This window comes from Bombus fervidus, chromosome 3 (assembly GCF_041682495.2).
Source record: "Bombus fervidus isolate BK054 chromosome 3, iyBomFerv1, whole genome shotgun sequence".
NCBI classification, from domain to species: Eukaryota; Metazoa; Arthropoda; class Insecta; order Hymenoptera; family Apidae; genus Bombus; species Bombus fervidus.
This window is the reverse complement of record NC_091519.1, coordinates 3,348,411-3,369,406: the sequence shown is the minus strand read 5'-3', so window position 1 is coordinate 3,369,406 and position 20,996 is coordinate 3,348,411. Positions and strand designations below refer to the sequence as shown.

Below are 20,996 nucleotides of genomic sequence, written 5' to 3'. Positions count from 1 at the left end.
CGTTTATTGATTTCATGTGTTATTTTTCTCTCTCTCTCTTTTTTTTTAATATATATGTACTTTCCAAATAAAATTCATTTTATAGCGAATGAATATTAATATTCGACGACTCGATCGTTTTTCTTGAACAATATTGCGAAAGAGTTAATTTCGATATTGCGCAGTAATGATTAGTAATGCAACGTTAAAATCGATACTTCAAGCTACATTTTTCATACGTCCGTAGATTATGTAGATACATTAACGTAAGCGGTAAAATTAAGGGTTCATTAGATTCTCACGGAATCCTTTGCTTCATTCATAGTAGTTTTTGTCAAATATTCTTTTTAATAGATTCTGTTTTTCAAATATTCTCACAAAAAACAAATCTGATGGTTTCAGATCCGGTGATCTCGATGGAAATTGAATACGCCAATCCAATAATTTGGAAACGACATTCGTTTCGTCTAGTTGATAAGTGGACGTCTTCCAGAAGAAATTGAGTACAACTTCGTGATATTCACGCTAAAGGATTTTCTAAACTAATAATTTTTTGGCATAAATAGTTAGAAAGCGTTAGGAAGCATATCGTTCTGTTAAAAAAAAAAAGAAAAAAGAAAAAGTAAATTCCACTTGCGTATGCTCTTTGTACGTCCACCTATAGGAAATCCAATAACACCATACGATCTTTTTTTTTTTAAATTACTCTGTCGATTAAGATCGGACTTTTACATTATGAAACTTTAAGGATCGAATCGATAAGATAGAAAATTATTTGAAAACGATTTACTCGATCTTAATACAAAATAAGATTACGAGAGTAAACATTTATTTAAACGAGAGAAACATTATTTTCCCGAATTCTGCTGTTAATTTGTATTATTTGCGTCGAGCGAAAGGCGACGTGTAAATAAATCGTTCGATCGATTAAGTCCACGTATTGGGTAAAATCCGCAGGTGTTTTCGGCGATCTGGCGATGCCGACGCTCGCTTACCCCGTTATCATCATTACCATCGACGTGCCGGGATCGAACGGCACTCAAAGAGCTGCGACTACTCGAGACATACGCCTGAATCAAGCATCGAGGTGCAACACTTTGGTCTGCCTATACTTAGCGTCAGCGAGCCTAGTCCACCAGACGAAAACGACCGAGTGGACGATTATTTGTAGGACTTGCTTGCCGAGGACTTCTTGAAAGAGCTCCTCGTATGATCCTACATGCTGATTGCATTACTTTGTGTGATTTGAAAAATCGAGTCGCGCATCGAGTTAGAAAGGTAAACTGAAAGACAAATTTTCAATCGCACAGAGATAATTGTTCGTAATGTTCTTAATGTTCTCAATTGTACGATGCTAATGGCTAGAAAGGAAATTCTCTTTTATTCGTAATAAGTTCAAATCGGAATCTTTGTAACTACGATTTTTAAAAAGGTGAAACGAGAGATAAAATGTACGGCAAATTAAAATGTGTAAAATTAAAATGCTCCGAGCGGAAGCTACGATGAAAAATCCAGAGAGAAAAAGTTTTTTTACACGAAAGCTGGAAACAAAGTCGTTGATTACACGACAGTAAACTCGAAATAAAATGTTCCGCTAGGATATTCTATCGATTGCCGCCGATAATATTCAAATCTCGCAGTTTTACATGCAAACTCGAAACGAGATGTACCGCGAAGCGTTATCGATCGCTATCCGTGATACGGATTATGCGGCTTTGCGCACATATCGGAGATAAAATTTCATCATGCACGTATTACCTTTGAATTGCATTCTGCAAAGCAATTTTTAATCTAATTTATATGGATTGAAATTCGCGATATCGGAAATTAAAAAGCTTGAAATTTTAAGGAAATTCAGATTGAGATTCCGTTTTGAATCGACTCGGATACGTGTTGAAAATAATTACGAACAATGTGGCGAGATGAAAAATTCATCGTACAATATCAATTGCGTAGATGATTAGTCTGCAAGGTTTCGCTTAAAATCAGAAACTCTCTCTCTCTTTCTAAATACACATTCTTTACTCCCCTAATCATTTTAAATGTTGATTCGTATGCGATAAATCGATATTTATTCCAAGATATCCCGTTCTATGATGTAGTAAATGTTTCATGTGACATATTAATGTGGCCTGCCGTACGGCATTGTATCTGCCTACTTTCCTTTTCACATACGTCCGTGCGGCCTTGTTAACTGGCAATCGATGTAAAACGATTCACAGCACGGTGCAACGTACCAAAACACTGTTATTTGCAGACGTCTTTTACGCAAAATTAATATTACGTAATCTATCGATCACAGATATCAAAATATTCAGGCGCCGTATAAGAGTCGTATAAACTCGCTATTTTAGAAGACAATGCGTTTTGTTGTCTCGTTAATTTTTATCATTATTTTATCGTATTATCGTTTGGATTAAACGTGTATCCTAAGAATGATATGATGAAGATATCAAGTAAAATATGACTGGCATCTGAAGTGTTTAAGAAAGAAAAATGGTAGGGACAATACGCAAGAGGATATAAAAGAAAATTCAAAATATTAATTATATAAGTATTTCATTACGTTACATTTGATACGAACGGAGAATTGTCTAAGAGCGTTTGCAACGTTTCTTCGATTTCTTTACATATTAGTTAATAATTAGGAAGAAAGATAGCGAAAAAGATGGGAATCCGAAAGTTGTAAATTTCCAATTTCCTATATCGATATAATGAAGTTTTACATATCTAAAAACAATTGATATACACGTTCGAATTGAAATTCTCGGAGTAAAATATGTATATCATTGTGATAAAAGTGTAAAGGAGATATTTAGAATTATACTCTTGCAATTAATCACGTGCGTCTCACGACAAACATAACACTATATTCGAATTCCCGTAGTTTAAGAGAATCTTATTTTTATCAGTGTTCAAAAAAAAAAAAAAAAAAAAAAAAAAGATCGAGCAGAGTCAATATTACACATCCTATTAGAGAGCATATAATGACCTCAAGTATAACGTTACGTGAACCGTTCGTCTTTCCGTTTAATAAAACTTAAGCAACGACCTAGCGAAGATACATTTCTGCAGCCCGAATGTTAAGTAAATGTGCAAATTCCTAAACTTTCTTTTCCTCTAAATAAATAATTTCCCAAGTTAAATTTAATTACGAACAATGCGTGTATTTTACACGCGTACCGATTTACGTTAACGCAATGCGTAATAAGTATAATTTTTCGAAGTAGTTCTCACGAACTTTGGGTATCTTCCTTATTCTAACTTGTTCGCTTGGTCTTCTGTTTTATAGAATCGAAAGTTGAATTTTATCGGATATGAACGAGTAATCGGACGGAAGGGAAGGTTTGAAATTTGCACGATTATTACCAATTATCGAAATCCATTCTTATTCAGCAACGACAGATTGTGAAATATGTGCGACAGATTCAAGTACTTGCCCGTATTATCTTGAACATGGAAAATCAAGAACTTATCCATTAGGTTCGTAGGAAATTTAATTGAAGTATTTTATTGTTTATTACACAAGGTATTTTCGGACCAATCAGTATGATAAAAAGGGGGCCATGATTTCCTCAGCCTGACATTCAATTTTTGTAACATTGAAATACTTGTGACTTGTACGCGTAAGGAGAACATTATGTTTGCATATTGATTATGATATGTTTTCGCGAATTAAAACAAAAGAAATCAGCATTCGAGTGAAATTTCGTTTGCAAAGCGGAAAAATCTTCGTTTAAAATGTACGAATCTTATGATCTTGTTTATGTAAGAAGCTTACTTTAGTATACGATAACTTATTCGTTTTAATTATACCGATAGAAAACAATATTGTCAAATTCGGGGACCAATAAATAGTTATAAAGATACAACCACAAAGTTATTAGCATTATTTTTGAATATCTTTTGGTTATTCGTCGATATTCTTTATATTGCCTTTCATTTGATTTACATATATTAATTTTGTTTATTCGCAATGAAACAAAAAGGTGCGTGAATCGTAATAAATTTTTTTTAAGATTATACTTTTCTCCTAATCGATGCATCCTTTCTAAATTATTATTTACGATTTGTCGATTAACATTTTCAATTCTAATCTACTCAGAATAACACGTAATGCCGCTTCAATTCTACTTTTACCCTATTTACCTATTTTACATTCAGTAAAATATCATAAATTGTACAGTGTATACATGGTATTATTATTATTAGTAATAGCGAACATAAACGACCAACCGAATAAGAAATTATTTTTAAAGACAAGCAAAGAATTACACATTGTAAAATTCCACGGTACACGAATATGCGAGATAAAAATAACGGAGTCTGTAAATATAACAAAAATCATATCTCTGCATCGCCTTTGTCGTAAAACAGCTTTATGTAAGAATAATTTCGTAATTGCTAATATCTTCGAAAATATTCAATCTAATTTATAATTTCAAACCAATGGAAAATATTTCCATGCCAAATAACAAAATTTGCTTTAACTTGAATCGCGAATATTTTTCTACTTGCGCTGTTTGTTCTCTGTTTCCGCGCGTTTATCGCTGTAATTTCCACCGCGTAATTGTAATTTCGACTATAGAAACGTGCGACACTCGACGTAGTCGCGCATTATCTATAGTATCCTTAGTTTGCTCGCTGCAAGTGCCCAACTACGAATGCTGTCGCACGTATTAATCGAACTTAAACATATTTTGTTTCCACTTGAGAGCGTGCGATCACGCGACCGCTCTCAGAGGGTTGAAACGTTCTCAACGCGGTATCCATTTGCGAGAGATACTCTCGAGAGCAGCTCGCTATAGTTTTACTCTCGAATGGACACCTAGCTTTAAGTAGATGACTAATATACAATGTACGTATCTATAGATGACATATTATGGTACCTATGAAAGCAAATCGATAATGCAACCTTAACTCTTCTTACGATCACCACGGTTCTTGTATCTTCTAACTTTTTTCGCTCAATGATCCGACACGAGCACTGCTATACTCGTGTACCTTCCTTCGAGAACATCTATGTAAATATTCGTAATAACTTAAAGCGTGTTATGACACAATCAGAATCGAAATACGAGCGATTTTTTTAATTTCGTTATATACGAACGAAGTCAGGAAATTACGCTTAATTCTTTATTCGATAACGATGCGGGAAAATGGGATAACAATGCGGCGGAGGGGAGGGGAAATTGTTTTTCAGTACGATTTTTTCTTTCAGTATCGAAAGAGCAAAAAGTTAGGCGCAAATACGAAACTTGAAAACTATCGAATAAGAAACTAAGCGATAATATGTATAACAAAAGTTTAGAACCAATGACTAATAGTCAACGAAGACTTATATACATATATGTATAATGTATGTATCTATAAATATGTTCTATAATCGTACGTACCTCGTAGTGAAAGATATAATCAATGATCTGATATAAAGGATAATATTATTTTTATTCTCAAATGCACAAGAACGTGCGATCTTTGCGAAAGAATTCTTAAATGCGAATTGTATTATAAGTAAAGCGGGGCTCATGCTGAAATTCATCGTTGATTAGTCTGAGAAGACTGTTTAATTAATTATCTTGTTGATTGCGCAGAAACAACGAACCACTAATACGGTACATTTCATAAATATGCCGACTACCGTAACGATTAAATGATATAAAGTTCCCATGAAAGATTTCACGTTTATTAGATTGCATACGATTACGTTATTTTGATAAATAGGTACAAAGTATCGCGTAGGTTTCAAGAATGTTGTGAACATAATTCGTTTGAAATCGGCATTCACCAGATGAAATGAATTGTCAATTTTGAAGATTTATAATAGTTATAAGAAACACGTTACTTATAACGTTTAAAATCAATGTTTTATAGTTTTTATATTTCAGAATTATTTTCCGTTTATGTTAGTTATATATTTTACGTGTTATACCGAAAAATGTCCAAAAATACAACGAAAATATACATCGTGAAATTACTAAGTAAACGATCGATATTAAATATTGTAAATCTCTTTACGTAAGAATCCATTGGACTAACTATGAAATCACATAACAGCATGAGACCTGTATCGGACAGAGAAAGAATCAATTACCTCCAATATTTAATAATCATAGCTTTAAACAAAGAGACCAAGTAAGTAAAGAAGAGTTCATATTCTCTTACAAAGGGTCAGTTTTAAGAAATCCCGAATTAAGCAATTTTTGAAAAAAAAAAAGAAAAAAATGGTGGCAGACGCGTGTTTTAAAGCGACTGTAGTATCTCTGTATATATATACATATATGTACTTAGATTAGAATTCTGATCATGTTGATCCAAAGCAGATCAATGCTATATTAAACGATCATTTGATCGACGAGGCTTGTACGTGTTGCGCAAGTTTCATATTATTATTATTATTTGCAAACTCACGTGGGAAAGAGAGGAAATTGTCATGAAAATAGGAGTATTTGCTAAAGTTCGTGTCTACGACGATGACCAATATTATCACCAATAAGATGACGTTGGGAAAATTGAAGTTTATTATATAGTTTAATTGCATGAAAATATATCATGTACTATTTACTACAAGATAGCTGAGCTGCGAAGAATTCGCAGAGATTGAAACTCCTTAATATGTTATTTATAATCACGTAAACATAAGTTTTTAATAAAGTTATTAATATATAAGATTTCCGTTTCTTAGTAGATTGAAAAATAAACATATGCGGTACAATGAATGAAAAACCAACACGTTTGACCCTTTCATATATTTTAATTTCAATTATATTATATTCATTAATATATATATATAGGTATAATTTTACTAATAAAAATCCTTGGATAACTATTGAAATATTAAATATTGATTTCATAGTCAGATACTTTTACGGTTACATCGTCTATTAAATTATATTGAAGAACTTTATATTATATATATATATATATATATTAGATCCTTATTTGAATACGAAACCAGAAATTGTGACTTTTATATAATCTACGTGAATACCAACGAATACTAATGAGAAATATTATAATTTATATTAGAGTACTATTAATATGGTAAATTTTTTTTATATCGATCATTTTTTATAGTATATAAATTTAAGAAAGAGCAATTGTACAATTTAGTGTACAAATTGGGAAACAATGTGCTGATTAAATACCATTTGTATGTAAGTCCTTTGAAAATTATCAATATCTCAATTTTCAATTTTTCTTCTATCGTTCGAAGAAGTTTCACTCGTAAACATATCATATATCGAATAATAATTGAAATAATTGAAAAGAAAAGCTTGTATCTCGTTACAACGATTGTTTAATTTTAATCTACTGCTGAACAATTAGATCATTATAATTTACATTATTGTTGTGCACAAAAAAAAAAAAAGAAAGTGAGGAATGTTAAATAAAATATATTACAAAATTGCAATGGAATAATGTAGATTAAAGGAATGGAAGAACGGGCCCTATCTTTAAATCTTTGTAATCAATTCCTCTTCTTGTAGATAAATGAGCGAACATACCCTTTTTTGTCAGATAAATTCCGTTATGCGTACTGTACTGATTTGTGGCAATTAAAAGGAAAATATGAAGGAAATACAAAATTTATAAATACTTCACATAACTGATATTATTTTATTCCCTTGTATCTTTGCAGGATACGCTTGATTAAATTCAATGATTAAATTTTTTGTTACATGAGAAAGTAAAAAATAAGCTCTAAAAAGCGGAGCAAAAACTTGAATGCTAAGAAATATATAGCTCATATTGATTACTTCGATACACGATCAATTATTTATACACCTACACGATCTTACTTGCCATTGTATTACAGCATTACTTTCAATAGTACAAGGTTAGAGATGTAAGGTCGTTCGATTGGATTAATTATCAAAGTTCCTTTTATCTCCGTGGTTATCGTTAAGTGTCATAAATTCATTAAAAAAAAAAAAACCGGTTATAGTTATGAGAAAAAAATCGATTTATTTTTGTATTATCTACACAGGCAAATAAAAATAAGGACAGAAAGAAATAGATAATCACTATTATTTTTATATAATTTAAGTATATTCATATACAATTTTCTTTTGTACAGATTACTCATACAATTAACGTTTGACATCAATTACATCCTTTGCACAATCATGTAAAATCACAATTTGAAGAAATAAACAGGAATTTCTTAAATTATGTAAACTTTTGTACCAGATCATCATTTGTACATTATGTTAGCATGTTAATCAAACATATAGGACATCTCTGTCACCTTCTATGTTTCATTGTTCGTTAAAACATGCTATAAAAATGTATAAAGTACAGAAATAAGCAATTATTTGTGTATTTTTCTTTTTCTATGATAACAATTGTACAAATTTAATACCCTATGACTTCATCGTTTTAATTTTATAAATGTTTTTATATTTCATGTTAGTATGTTCTCTTTAATTCAAAATGCAATTAAAGTGTATGTTAATTGGCTACTTAAAGAATTTTAACAGAAATATACAACTGATTTAAATTAAAAATAGTACATGTATAAACGCAGTGTTCTTTAAATAACTAAAGATTTAAGATTAATGTCATATATGCCTGCACATGATTTATGGTTATTTAATTCTACATTTGTGTATAATGCATTGCATTTACTACATGCATGTTACAACATTCTTAATCCTTTGTATATTTCTGTTTTGTTGTGAGAACAAGTGTTAATAGACATATATGTGGCTTAACAAATTCAAATCGATCGATAGTTGTCATCCAACAATCTTTAGAGATGCAAACATTCTTTTACATAATTACTAATTGCTTATATTTAGTAAATTTAAAATTAATTTATAAGTCTAATTCATACTGTAGCTCGTTCGCTATGTCTTCAAATGTTCTTTCTGACTTAATCTATTACTGAGAAATTGGTGTTTAATGTTCCCTCATGCCCATATGTACTTCCTTTTTAGTATACACTAAAGAATTGCACATGTATAATTTTTACACATAAACTACATTCATTCTTTTTCACAGCCTTTTTGTGAAAATATAATGTAAAAGATAATTTCAATACATTGTATTTCGCATACAGATATGCTTCTGCGATAGAACTATTTTGAAACCGGAAACTATTTAGAGTTCACATTACTAAAACGTTAATTTCTTTTTTTTTTTTTAACTATATATTAGAATATTATTCAAAAAATCTGAAACTGACGTTTCATAGATTTAGATAATATCTATATATAATTGAATTGTTATATTATACATTCATATGTACAATATGAAATGTATCATGCATCAAACCAATGAATTATTCTTCTTAAGCGCATTTTATTCTTTGTTACTGTTATTTGAGATCTTGAATAATATTCGTGTTTGATGAACAAATATCATTAATATTATTAACAGTATTTTTATCGTGAATGCCTTCATTAACACTATCACCACTATTATTGCAAACACTGTCATTTTTGGATTCTTGACTAAATCTTACATTGTCAAGTTTTAAATCAATCGAACTCTCTGTTCTTGATACATTACTAATATCTGTATCATTCAACTCCAATTTTGCATCTATAGAAGATTCGCTCTTGGATTCTGGGCTAAAGCAAGAATTATCAATGCTCGATATAGATTTAGATTCAGAATTTGATTCTTTATCTACATAAACTAATTGCGACGATAATGTCAATTCAATTTTAGACGATTCATTCCCATTTGTTTCTTTTTCTTTCATTAACTTCTTTGTTAATTCTGCCCAAGGATCTTCCAAAAAAGACTTCAAATCTATATAAGATGATATGTCACTCTGTCTGCACTTATCCTTTTGAAAACCCTGAATACAAAAACAATACATGTTAATGACTATAGGTTAGTAAGCATAGAAGCGATTATTGAAATTCTATTTAATATTTTACGTTGTATTTATTACATCTAGTTACCTTTTTCTGACCATAAAAGAGTTGTTTACCAGAGAGCTTATAAGGAGAGTATGAATTATTGAAATTTAACTTTGGAGTTGAATGATAATTGTTCCGGTAATGGTTAGATCTACCACTACCTGAATTACGATGATTATGACCTTCAAAACCACGCCAATTATTATTGAACTTTTTATGTTGTGGTAATGGTGTACTATTATTTAAAGGAATAAAATCATTTCCAGAATATCTTTGACCATTATTTGACGAAGTACACTGATATCTATCACTTTTACAATAACTATAACCTGTCCTATTTTTATAGCCATTTGATTTCCAATTATAACTCTGTGTTTCTTTACTACCACTTGGTGTACTTAGAGGCGACTTTCTCATTTTCAAATTTTTGTTTACACTATACCGCTGTTTCATAGAATCTACAAATATTTACAAATAATGTTCTCTATAAAATAATATACTAAACACCACTGTATTATTTACTCTAAGAGACCAGTCGATCTATCGACAAAATGGCGGATGTTAAACATCGATCCATCGATAATCGAAATTTAAGATATGCAATCTAATTTACAATACATCGCTACTCCATTGCATTATCGTACTTAAAAAGATTTTGTCACTTTTAGTTCTTGCTTAATTTTATCCAACTTTCTAAATTAATTTACACGATTTCAATTATTTCTATTACTAATAACAAATAATTTCCGCGAAAATAAATTCCTAACTATTCAGTTCTCTTTACAATCAGGTAGTATGTGCTTCCATCTGCAACGAAATAATCAACAACATCACGGTTACCAACCGTATAATACAATTCTACCAGAAATTCTCGCGCCGGCACAGGTGGCACGACTGCGAGACACGACGCATGTGTAATGGCCAATGGCGTTGTCAGATGGTTGTGTCAGAGAGTAGGAAGACTGCCGCAGATGCAGCGAATGCTTCGTCTAGTGTAGGCAGAGGAGTGTTAGGTCATGCTTTAGTTCGCGCACGTTCGTGAGAGTTTCTATCCACAATGGACGGCTTGATACCTGTTGCACGACCCGGCGCGGACCGGTTCGAGTCGTTCACGTATCGACGTCTCTCGTAATACAGAGAAAAGTGATTTACGTTCGAGCGAGGATGCACTGCCGCGATCATCATTGTTGACGTTTCTCGTGGTGTGACAGTACTGGCCACCACCGTTGCCGTGTGTCACGATTTTCGCGTGCGAAAACACCGGAGGATATATTAGGCCACGACTGTGAAAACAATGGGGATCGTGCAGAGCCGTACCGGCGAAAGCGATGGCGGTGTGCGTGAGGTGTTCATCGGTGGTATCAAGGGCGGCACGCCTCTTCAATCCTGTCAACCTAGCCTCGGCATGGGAAGTTTGGGTGGACCACACGCACGGAGTGGCAGCGTCCGTGGCGCGCCAAGGCAACCGATGCCTGACGCTATGGAACTCGAAAGGCGCTTTACCAAAGTGCTGGTGAGTCAAACACTAGCTATATGTATGCTTCTCCTTTTTTTTTTCAAATCCTTTTAGAGCCCCTAGGTTTCGTATCGAACGCGTGTCTTGTGAATTAGATTCGATAGCTTCGAATGAATCATTCTGCGATGAAATCGCAGAACTGTCAATATCGATGCTGGTATTTTTTAGTTTCTCGGAATCTACTCCGGTCCAACTCCACCTTTCGTAAATCTTGGAATTTTGTCGTCTGTATACAGAATTAGCGTCCAACTTCTTAAAAAAAGTAACTAAAATTCCAAAGGTTTCTCGTAAGCAGATGATATAACAAACGAATAATCGTGAATCCCAAAGTAAATCTTAAAAAATATTTCTAACGTCATCGCGTTTCGGTATATTTCAATGTATGGAGTTGATCGGAGTTTGGCTTCCGAATTCGATAGAGAAATGATGTTTCATTTTCGATCATTTTCATAGAATATACGTTGCTCTAAATATAATTCTTGAAATTAATCATGTTATTTATAAGAAACGTCTTTCACAGAAGACAGATGCAGTTATTCTTGAACAGTTGTTATGTTTACGTTTCTTTTATTTCTAAAGATAGTATTGTCCGTATTCGTTAAGATGCACAAATGTATTCGATAATTCAGAGAAATATACGTCGGTGTGCATACAAACGACGCTCGCCGAGCTGTCTTTCGAAACGCTATACAAGTTCCATTTGCGTCGACGTGCGTGAACGCTCGGACGTAATAGGATATTAATCGAATTACTTTGATCGACTATAAAACGTGTGATGTGGCTCACTGGACTCTCGAATTGTCTAGTTTACGATCATAGACATCTGAAGTCCCTCCATACGTAAACGTATATAAGCATTAATTAACAAGAGTATTCGAACACTTCTACGAATATATTATGTGTGTTATACGAAACATTTTGTAATTTCTTTGCTCGACTGTCGTGATTATATTGGCGTAGTTGGAAACAAATTTAAATATATAGATAGAAATTACAAGATATTTAATGCAAGAGTGTATCTCACATATATCACAGAAGAATTTAAACAGTCAATTACTACATTAATAAAGCTCGGTATCCAGTCAGACCACTTCTAACACTTGCCACGGCAGTCGCGTGGAAATGTTTTATATCCATATACATAAAAGTTTTCAATGAACTACTGTAACTAATAAATACAATCGGTAGATGAAAAGGGATAAAAGAAGTTGGACAGATCTGGGTTGACTGGATTGACGTGCTTTGCGCATACTTTCTATGCGTACTACGTTGACGTAAGAACAGCAGAATCATTTTTATCTTTACTATCCTCGAGGTGTAATATAAGTAACATGCTGATCGGTATCAACACGTGTGGCCCGTAATATATAGCTACTAATACTTGAACTCGAGTGAACTTATGACAGTGGTTCTCCCAGCTATGTGCGTATCTGCATTGCAGTTTAAATTCGACTTTGAAATGATAGAACGAGAATTACAGCGAGAGAGCGAGTTGACTTATTGTAGAAACGAAAAGAGAAATATTTTCCGTATCGTTAAATACATTTTTCCAACGATTTATTGTTAGGGTAGTCGGCTTGTTGCGTAATCTCTTCAAAGGCATATTACTATTCTCTGTTGTTAAAATTTATTGCTTACGCGAGAGCCACTGATTTTTTCGTTGGTATGAAATGTCGAGAGCTCGAAGGCAAAAGTTCATACGGCGCGAAAGAGAGATGTACAAATGAGAAAGAGTAAAAAGATGCACGCCTACGTAGAAGCGGCTCTCACCAAATAAGATTCGATTGTGCATCGGAACGACCATCGCAACGACTACGAACATACCATAAACAAAGAGACCCCTTTACGGTTCGCGGTCATCCGATTCGCTATCTTTCTATATGTCTAGTAGTCTCGTCATCTTGCCATTTAACCTCAGAGATTTTACTTCTTAATATCGATAATATATCTCGACGATTTTAATATTATAAATGCCTTTCGTTGTATTCCTTCCATCGCTTGTACATAATATGTTTTATACTATGCTCTATTTGCACAATTTACGAATTATATCAAATTACGAATTATCGAATTGGATATTTCATTGATACGTATAAGAAGGATAACATTTCCCATTGCTGATACAATATCATCGGCGGTGATTCTTAGATTATTTATATATTTAATAAATTTTCAACGTCGAATTTTTTTTTTTTATCTAAAATGCAATAATTCCATTTCGCGAAATTTATTTCGTATTTCGCAACGATCCAATGAAATAACAAACCACTTGTTCGGCAAAAAATACGTTGATACCGCTTTGAAATTATGTATCACGATTTCATTAGAGACAATCTGCGTGGTAGGTAAACAAAAGAATACTGCGCTGCCATTCGCTAGAAAATATAATGAGAAATTTCAAATCTACACAATGTTGCGATGCTAACGATCTTTTGATAGTTTGATAATGTTGCTTAAAATAATCGTGGGATTTCGTTCCATTATAGATGCTTGTCCATGAGTCATCGGTAGTTAGTTGTGCATCGTGTAGAAACTGCGGTTTGACTCACGAGAATCGTTCCAGGGCCACGCGAAAGTTTTCCTTGGTCTATCCGTGTCTCCCATTCTAGGAGCGGAAATTCAATATAAGTAACCTCTCTGTTCTACTTGCTGCTCGCACCGCGATTACAGATTCTATCCGCTTTAGAATATTCAGGTCTGTAGTATCTTTCTAACTCTTATCTTTTTTTCTTATTAATTGCGCCGCAGTCTTCGAACTTTTATATTTAAACTGCGTTTAAACTTCCCGAGGTACCAACAATATTTACCAAAAATTACTCTCCTTACGGTATTAATATCGTATCTTATTAAACGAAATTGCAGAACAAGAAGATTCGGTAGTAATTAGAGGAATACGTATTTTTATTAGCGATCGTTCTTGAATAGTTCGCAGTTGTTTGGGCAATGCCAATCTATCGAACGTGCAGCTACGAGCCAGCAAAGTGAAAGGCAAATTAAGTATTACAACGTACAAATTGCCGCACTAGTCTTTTTTCGGTTTTTCCATCGTTCTCTTGTTCGAAGCTACGATATATGCTCCTTTGCTTATGAAGTAACAGATTGAACGAATCGGCGTGTTAAACCAAAAATTGTAAACACGGACGAGCTGTCGATCATTTGTAAAATCGTTCGATTAATTTTCCAACTTGCACTCGATCCTGCATCGTCTCTGAAGGATTAGCCTGATGGAGCGTAGACTTGCCAGCGTATAGAAGAGATACGTAGTACCTGGTTGCTTGATAGCAGAAGCACGATCCTGTAAGGTTCCTGCTGAACACGGGAATCCTCGACATTCTTACAACCAAGGCAAAACCTGGCTGACCGACGCCCACTCTTTCTTCATCTTCCTCTTCCTTTTTTGCTCTGCTTGCAACAGCGACGTATCTCCTCCTTTGCTTTCTGTGTCTCAGTGTGACAGTACGTCTGGAACTCTGCCAAACAAAATGGTCAATTGTTCGCACCCAGTATTTTCTTCCTTCCGAGACATTACAGGTCCTTGCGAAAATTCTCTTTCTGCCCCTCTTTATCGCCATCCTATACGGCCAAGTATACCAGAACAATTAATTGGTTTCAGATCCTTTCTCGTCGTAGCATCAGTTCAGACAACTTAAGTCCCTATTATACCTATACAGTTATGCTTGATTGTAGGGTAGATCTAGATCAACTAAATTTCCACGTATTTTATTTCTACTCGTAAAAGCTAAAATTTATACAAATCAGATAACAGTAATTAAACGTTCGTAATCGTATCTCGAATTAAGTTATGGGACACGATATGGATGTGACGAGGTTTTCGATGTTTTCATGGTGTTTTACGAAAAACGCACGCGCAACTTGATGTTAAACGATCGATAAATCTTGTCAATTTCTTTCGGTAAGCGTTATCGGTTGCTATCATCGATCGTAGCTCAGGATCAATGGAATCGCTGAATACGCGTCCAGCTACGCTCGAGTGCAGTTATACGCTTGCTAAAGAATCGGATCGGAAATGTGAAAAAAGTCAACGTCGATAACGCGACTCTCCGAAGCTAAACAATACTGTCCAAAGGGCCGCCTTCTGTCTGAAAATATCCACAGGAAAAGATAAAACCGGCGTTTCTATATATAGAGGGGTCTTGGAACAGTGCTTCTCATGCGGGTCCATCTTCGACGATAAATTAAGACCATTCAGAAAAATCACATCCGATATTTAACTACAGTAATTTAACTCTCATGAGTTAAAGAACTCGCTAAAAACAGGTTACTTTATGCCTTTATGTTGTTACATCGTAAGATATTTAGTGGTACATATTTCGCATTAGCTGTATTGATAAACCTCGATATTCAATGGGACCATATTCAACGCTTATTATATGCTTAAGATGGCTATGCATGCCGCATACTAATTTTTTACTAAACATATGTACGTATATTGTAAATTTCTAAATGTTTTGTATCATACATACGATATCAAATATTTTCTTGAGTATTTTCAATGTAGATGTAGAATTTTATTAAACTTGCTTTAGATTTATTTTATTATTTTTATACAAACGTACGGAATTTATTAATCGTGGATCGTTGAACATCCGCTGTCAACTATGTATTCAGAAAAATATAAGAATCAAATGTTTCCTGACAGCGACAAGATTAACGCGCGAGCATTGAGATCGATAGAGCGTAGATCGGATCCAGAGGAAAAATTGTTTTTACGGTTACGTAACCGTCGGAAGACACGAAAGCGACGCAGAAATGCTTTCACTATCGACAGACTGGAAAACGCGTCAGCAGTGGCGTATTTTTAACACGAATCGCCGGCAGACAGCTTTGTGCAATTTATACGGCTGAATTAAGCCGACTGCTTGCGAGCATGCACTCGTGTGTGTATGTGTACGCATATACTCGACGCGACGTACGTGATGTACCATATACACAACACACGCGTATCCTATACGCGTCTCTGTGTCGCGGGATTGAGACGTTCGCGCCTGTTCCGTAGCTCCCGCCACTGCGTCTTTCATAGCGGACCAAATGTCCTTCGAATTGTCATTCCGACAACGCAAACAGGATGTTCAAACGATACACGGTAATTTTGTGATTTTGCGATTCCTCCATCGTCTAATACAGGTGTGACGAGATGGGCGGCACGATCGGACAGCGGACGATTCATTGATGAATGAAACGAAAATACAGAATAACATCGTTTCACATTATTTTACAGCGAATTTTACACGGACCAGATTTTTCGTAAAGTCTTATGTAATATGTAAATATAAGGTTTTTTTTGCCAAAAAGCTTCTCCATTTGTCTGATATTTAGTAGAAGAAAAGATCTAACCAGAAGGAAGAATTAGATTTCGAGAATAATTCTTATCGTACTTGTATTTGTTCGACCGCGTAAGTTGTACACTGTAGAACCGTGCAATATGCTAATATCGCCTGTTTCATTAAGAAGTACGTGTTAGCAGCGTGTTATAACGAATCGCACATGTAGGTAGTAAGATCAAGAAAGGAAGAAAATTATTGGAACGTCGTAATACTCGTCCGTTTACTCTTTTCACTTTCGTATGCATAATACGAAACACAATCTGCCACTCGAGACTGTGTGGAGATCACGTGTTTCATGAAAGCGAGGAAGAACTCGTCTGACTGGCACATTTATCGTATAATTACCCATTCGTAGCTCGATGCTAATATTTATTACGATAAAATTTGTATCTCGTTAATCAGAAAAAAGAGAGAGAAAAAAATGTTCTTTTTACCATGCTACGATAATCCTATTTTTAGAAAACTTTGCACTCTGGTTATTCACATAATAGAGTTATAAAGCGTGACGTGAAAGTTTCCTGAAGAATAAGACTAATTTTTTCAGTGTGATTGTGAATATACGCGATCGAATGTATCTATACAAAAACAATTGCACAAAAATTGAAAATGAAACCGATTACTCGTATTACTTTTCGAATAATTATCTCAAAGAAACATCTATTCGAAACAATTGGAATAACGTCGAAGTTTACAGCATCGAGCGTTCTACGAGTAATAATAATTTGGAGTTAACGATCTCGTCGATCTAGTTTAAAACACACTAACACTAACGTGCAGTATTGTGCGTATGGAATCTCAGGTGAGACCAGACCGTTAACACCATTCATCCGACATATCTGCGAAAGTAGACAAAGGAGAGTAGTAGCAGAGCACACATCACGAAATGGCCCATGGCCAAATGGTGTGCACGTGCGAATAGAGCTATTTCTGCAGCATAAATAAAGGTTCCTCTACCTCCTTATGTATGTATGTAAGTACGTATGAGACACGTCGCTGTCGGTGGCGCCTAAACTTTGACCGTGAACTAGCGGTTATTGGTCTATCAAATGAGAAAAAAAATCACGTTGGTTCTTTGTTTAGTATCTCTTTTATCATATTACCGAAGACTTTCCTGTATGTCTTGTACTCTAACGGATAGAATGCGAATGTTGATGTTGAGGCATTTATGAGAAATTTATATTTATACGCAAAAGCGTGCAAAGCATGGAAACTAAGGTACTCGTTTAGTAGACGAATATCATTCAAGATATTTTTTCCTCGACGATTATTCGAACAACGATTATTTTATCAATTAATATACATTACGTATAAAATGTTGGATTTCTAACGATCTGGAATGAATCGGTGGTCCTACGTATATTTATTTTCAAAACATAAATTGCTTATCAGACTGATGCACATATGTAGGTGTTATTACGCGCTCGTACGATATATCATAAAGAATACAGCAGGAGGGCAGATGTGCACCGTAATCGCAGGAAGACGATCGTTGTTAGAAAGCTTCTCTGCATTTGCAATCTTGACGAAGAACAATTGCTCTTTGAATTTCTCATAAAGCTTAGACATATCGTGTAGGTGTTCTCCTGTCTTGTGTCACTGTTAAATGATTTCGAAATTTCTTTGCTACTAATATATAAATTTAAATCCTTCGCTTTCATATTAAAGCAGTATGGAATGTAAGGAACTTACGTTTAAGCAAAATTTTTCTAAACTCAATGTATTGGAAAATGTATCTGAGAATGCACTCACTGCCTTTTTCGCATCGTACTTATATACGCATATACGTGCATGTACACGGAGACTTGTACATATGTAACTGTGAAAGCTCCCCTCGTGTCGCTATCTTCTTCGTTTGCGTTTACTTTCGATCTTGCTTTTACCTTTTATGATATTTTCTCTTCTTTTTCATCTCTTCAATAATATCTTCCCATTTTCTTTTTATTTATTATCAGCTATCTTCTTCCTCCTTTTCCTACATTTCTTTTTTGTTTCACTTTTATAAAATTAAAGCGAGTTTCCTCTTTTCTCCTTTCTTTCAGCCCTTGTCAGCACCTCTGTTTCACTAGCATTTTTTTCCTTTATGATTTACTCGCTCGTTCGACAGTCAGTGGGTTCATCTTTTGAACATAAAAGACATAGTTGCCGTCTTTCTCGCTCGTCCCAGTTCCTTTTCACATTCTCTCCTCGTCTCCTCCCTTTATCGTCGTTTTACATCTTCCTTCAAGCTTCTCTATCGGCTATACGTATACGTATGTATATTATCGTACATGGGTTTATTCAACAGTAACGTGGGTGAGGGTGTCGGCTTGTTAGTTGGACGACTGCCACAGCAGAGAATCCTAGGTGTGTCACTAACTGGTGTACACTGCGACACAATCCTACTACCACAGTTATCCCACGTTTTTATCGTTCATGGAGCGTTTTATATTCTGAGGTTGTTTTGTACGAAGAAAGCACGCGATCATCTTTATTCCGTCTCAGTGAGTATCGGAAAAATAATCGATTCGTTGGCCCACAATCACGTATCCGTGTTCTTTTCTATTTTCTGACTTTTATTTTGATATAACAGCCACGAGATGGGTCCTTATATCTCTGCCAAGTGTACGTTAAAATGAAATCTAAATTAATATCGTTTATCTTATAAACCATATTTCTGCACTCTATAGAAATTTATAAAACACACACAATTACAATTATCGTAGTTTTCTAGTTCAAATAAAAAATGAGGAAGAAACAATTTCACAAAATAGAATTCAAGCAACTGTAAAAGCGAATTCTTCGTTTGGCGTAATAATATGGACAAAAGGTGGTATCATAGAGTAAAAATCGTGCACGATAATTAAGAGTAGAAATCACGCCTGCGGAAGCATAAATAAAAATCGGGTATTTTATACTTGGGCTACACGAGGGTTTAATCATTTTCACGGCTCATGGACCAACACGAAGGCAATGTTTTGTACCTGGGGGTGCATCCCTGGTAACGAGACTGGCTCCGTACGTACGGTCTATGCACCCTTCTTTTACCCTTGCTTCACCCTCGTCTGGTCATGTTCGGCTGCGCATATGCGTTTCCACGTTCCCTCCTATCCACGTCGTCGTCGTCAGGGGCCATAACCTCCCCTAACTTTCGATTCTCCTTGAAGTTCAGCGATCCCAAGAGGGTACATTCGAAATCCATTCTACGACCATCCATTTTATACGCGTGCAGCTTCTCAAATTGCTGAGTTTATTTCCTTTAAATCTGTGATTCGTAGATTATAATAATATATATATATATTTTATATCGTTTAATTTACGTATTTCTGATCCTAAAAGAGAATATGTAAAGAGTTATCTTTATTTGACTTGTTGCGACCATAAAATCACTACTGTGGATGACTCAAGTCTTCTGGACAGTACTGTATAGTATTAGACATTGAGAGGATACAGTTGTTATTCGTTTGAATTCAGATCGATTTATTTATTCATTTTTTGTTATTCAAACTGATTACTTCGCTTTAGCAAGGTATACTTCATGGAAATTTACTATCGATGATGGTGCTGATGGAATAAGCGCAAATTCATAGATCTCTTCGTATGTCTTTTATACTCTGCCGCAATGACTCAGCTGAATGCTTCTGCAGCGGTCGGTTAACGCGTGTTAAGTCTCTAATTATCGCATCTGACCGGATCATTAGTTGCGTGAAAGTCGGCTACCATTTTTAACGCAACACTTGTATCTGGAACGCGTGAAATTTTAGTATATTATGAAGTTTGTATTTGTATTCGTTTCGTTACGTTTCGAGAGATGAGAAATTCATTTCTCTAGCAGAGAATTAATATTAATTATTGTAATAACGAATAAGAAAAAGACACGCATGTGTATTCGTCCATAGCAAGGATGGATGGATTAAAACCGGTAACCGAATGAAAACATCCATCAGATAGATACATATCAGTTACACATACAATAATTAATTTAAGGATATGGTTTATGTTAGTAAAGAAAATTGTTGATTCTACTGGATTCTTTCGATCACTTTCGACTCAATATTTTTCTAACATTAACAAATATTTCAAGTTTAGAAGTTTGTAGAAAGAAGCAAACATAGCTGAAAAATATACGTGAAAAATTGTGCTCTTGCTCGTATAAAAAGTCGATGAATTATATCTTTCAATTTTTCATTGAAAGCACTAAATATCGTCCTACGACATATACAAACATCGTTCGATAATTCTAAATTCTACTCACGTCGCGAAATATAATTCCGTCGCGCCCTGCAGAAATATGGAACATATCGA

General features: G+C 34.4%; 3 protein-coding genes and 1 long non-coding RNA gene across 18 annotated transcripts in view; 3 read left to right on the top strand and 1 right to left on the bottom strand.

The window, feature by feature from the left end:
• LOC139985897 (uncharacterized) overlaps positions 1-6,648 on the top strand; it is a 44,961-nt gene extending 38,313 nt beyond the window's left edge. For 10 of the 11 annotated variants that reach the window (XM_072000770.1, XM_072000771.1, XM_072000769.1 and 7 more), the window contains one exon: positions 937-6,648. In XM_072000770.1, coding sequence (XP_071856871.1) covers positions 937-1,150 — 214 coding nt within the window. In that variant the 3' untranslated portion in view covers positions 1,151-6,648. Of the gene's footprint in view, positions 1-381 lie in introns of all 11 variants that reach the window. The other variant, XM_072000778.1, reaches the window with a different exon arrangement.
• Positions 6,649-8,014: 1,366 nt separating this feature from the next.
• Positions 8,015-10,388, bottom strand: LOC139985914 (uncharacterized). The gene is made up of 2 exons (XM_072000803.1): positions 9,897-10,388; positions 8,015-9,790 (listed from the first exon to the last, which is right to left on the bottom strand). The coding sequence occupies exons 1-2, from the start codon at positions 10,305-10,307 to the stop codon at positions 9,302-9,304; spliced, it is 900 nt and encodes a 299-aa protein (XP_071856904.1). The 5' UTR covers positions 10,308-10,388; the 3' UTR covers positions 8,015-9,301.
• LOC139985926 (uncharacterized) overlaps positions 9,087-20,996 on the top strand; it is a 33,651-nt gene continuing 21,741 nt past the window's right edge. Inside the window, exon 1 of the long non-coding RNA XR_011799522.1 lies at positions 9,087-9,208. This is a non-coding gene — a long non-coding RNA (uncharacterized lncRNA). The remainder of the gene's footprint in view (positions 9,209-20,996) is intronic.
• The window catches only part of Frl (formin-like protein), a 31,889-nt gene continuing 21,653 nt past the window's right edge, over positions 10,761-20,996 (top strand). For 2 of the 5 annotated variants that reach the window (XM_072000732.1, XM_072000731.1), the window contains exon 1: positions 10,830-11,367. In XM_072000732.1, coding sequence (XP_071856833.1) covers positions 11,149-11,367 — 219 coding nt within the window. In that variant the 5' untranslated portion in view covers positions 10,830-11,148. Of the gene's footprint in view, positions 11,368-20,996 lie in introns of all 5 variants that reach the window. The other 3 variants (XM_072000733.1, XM_072000729.1, XM_072000730.1) reach the window with 3 other exon arrangements.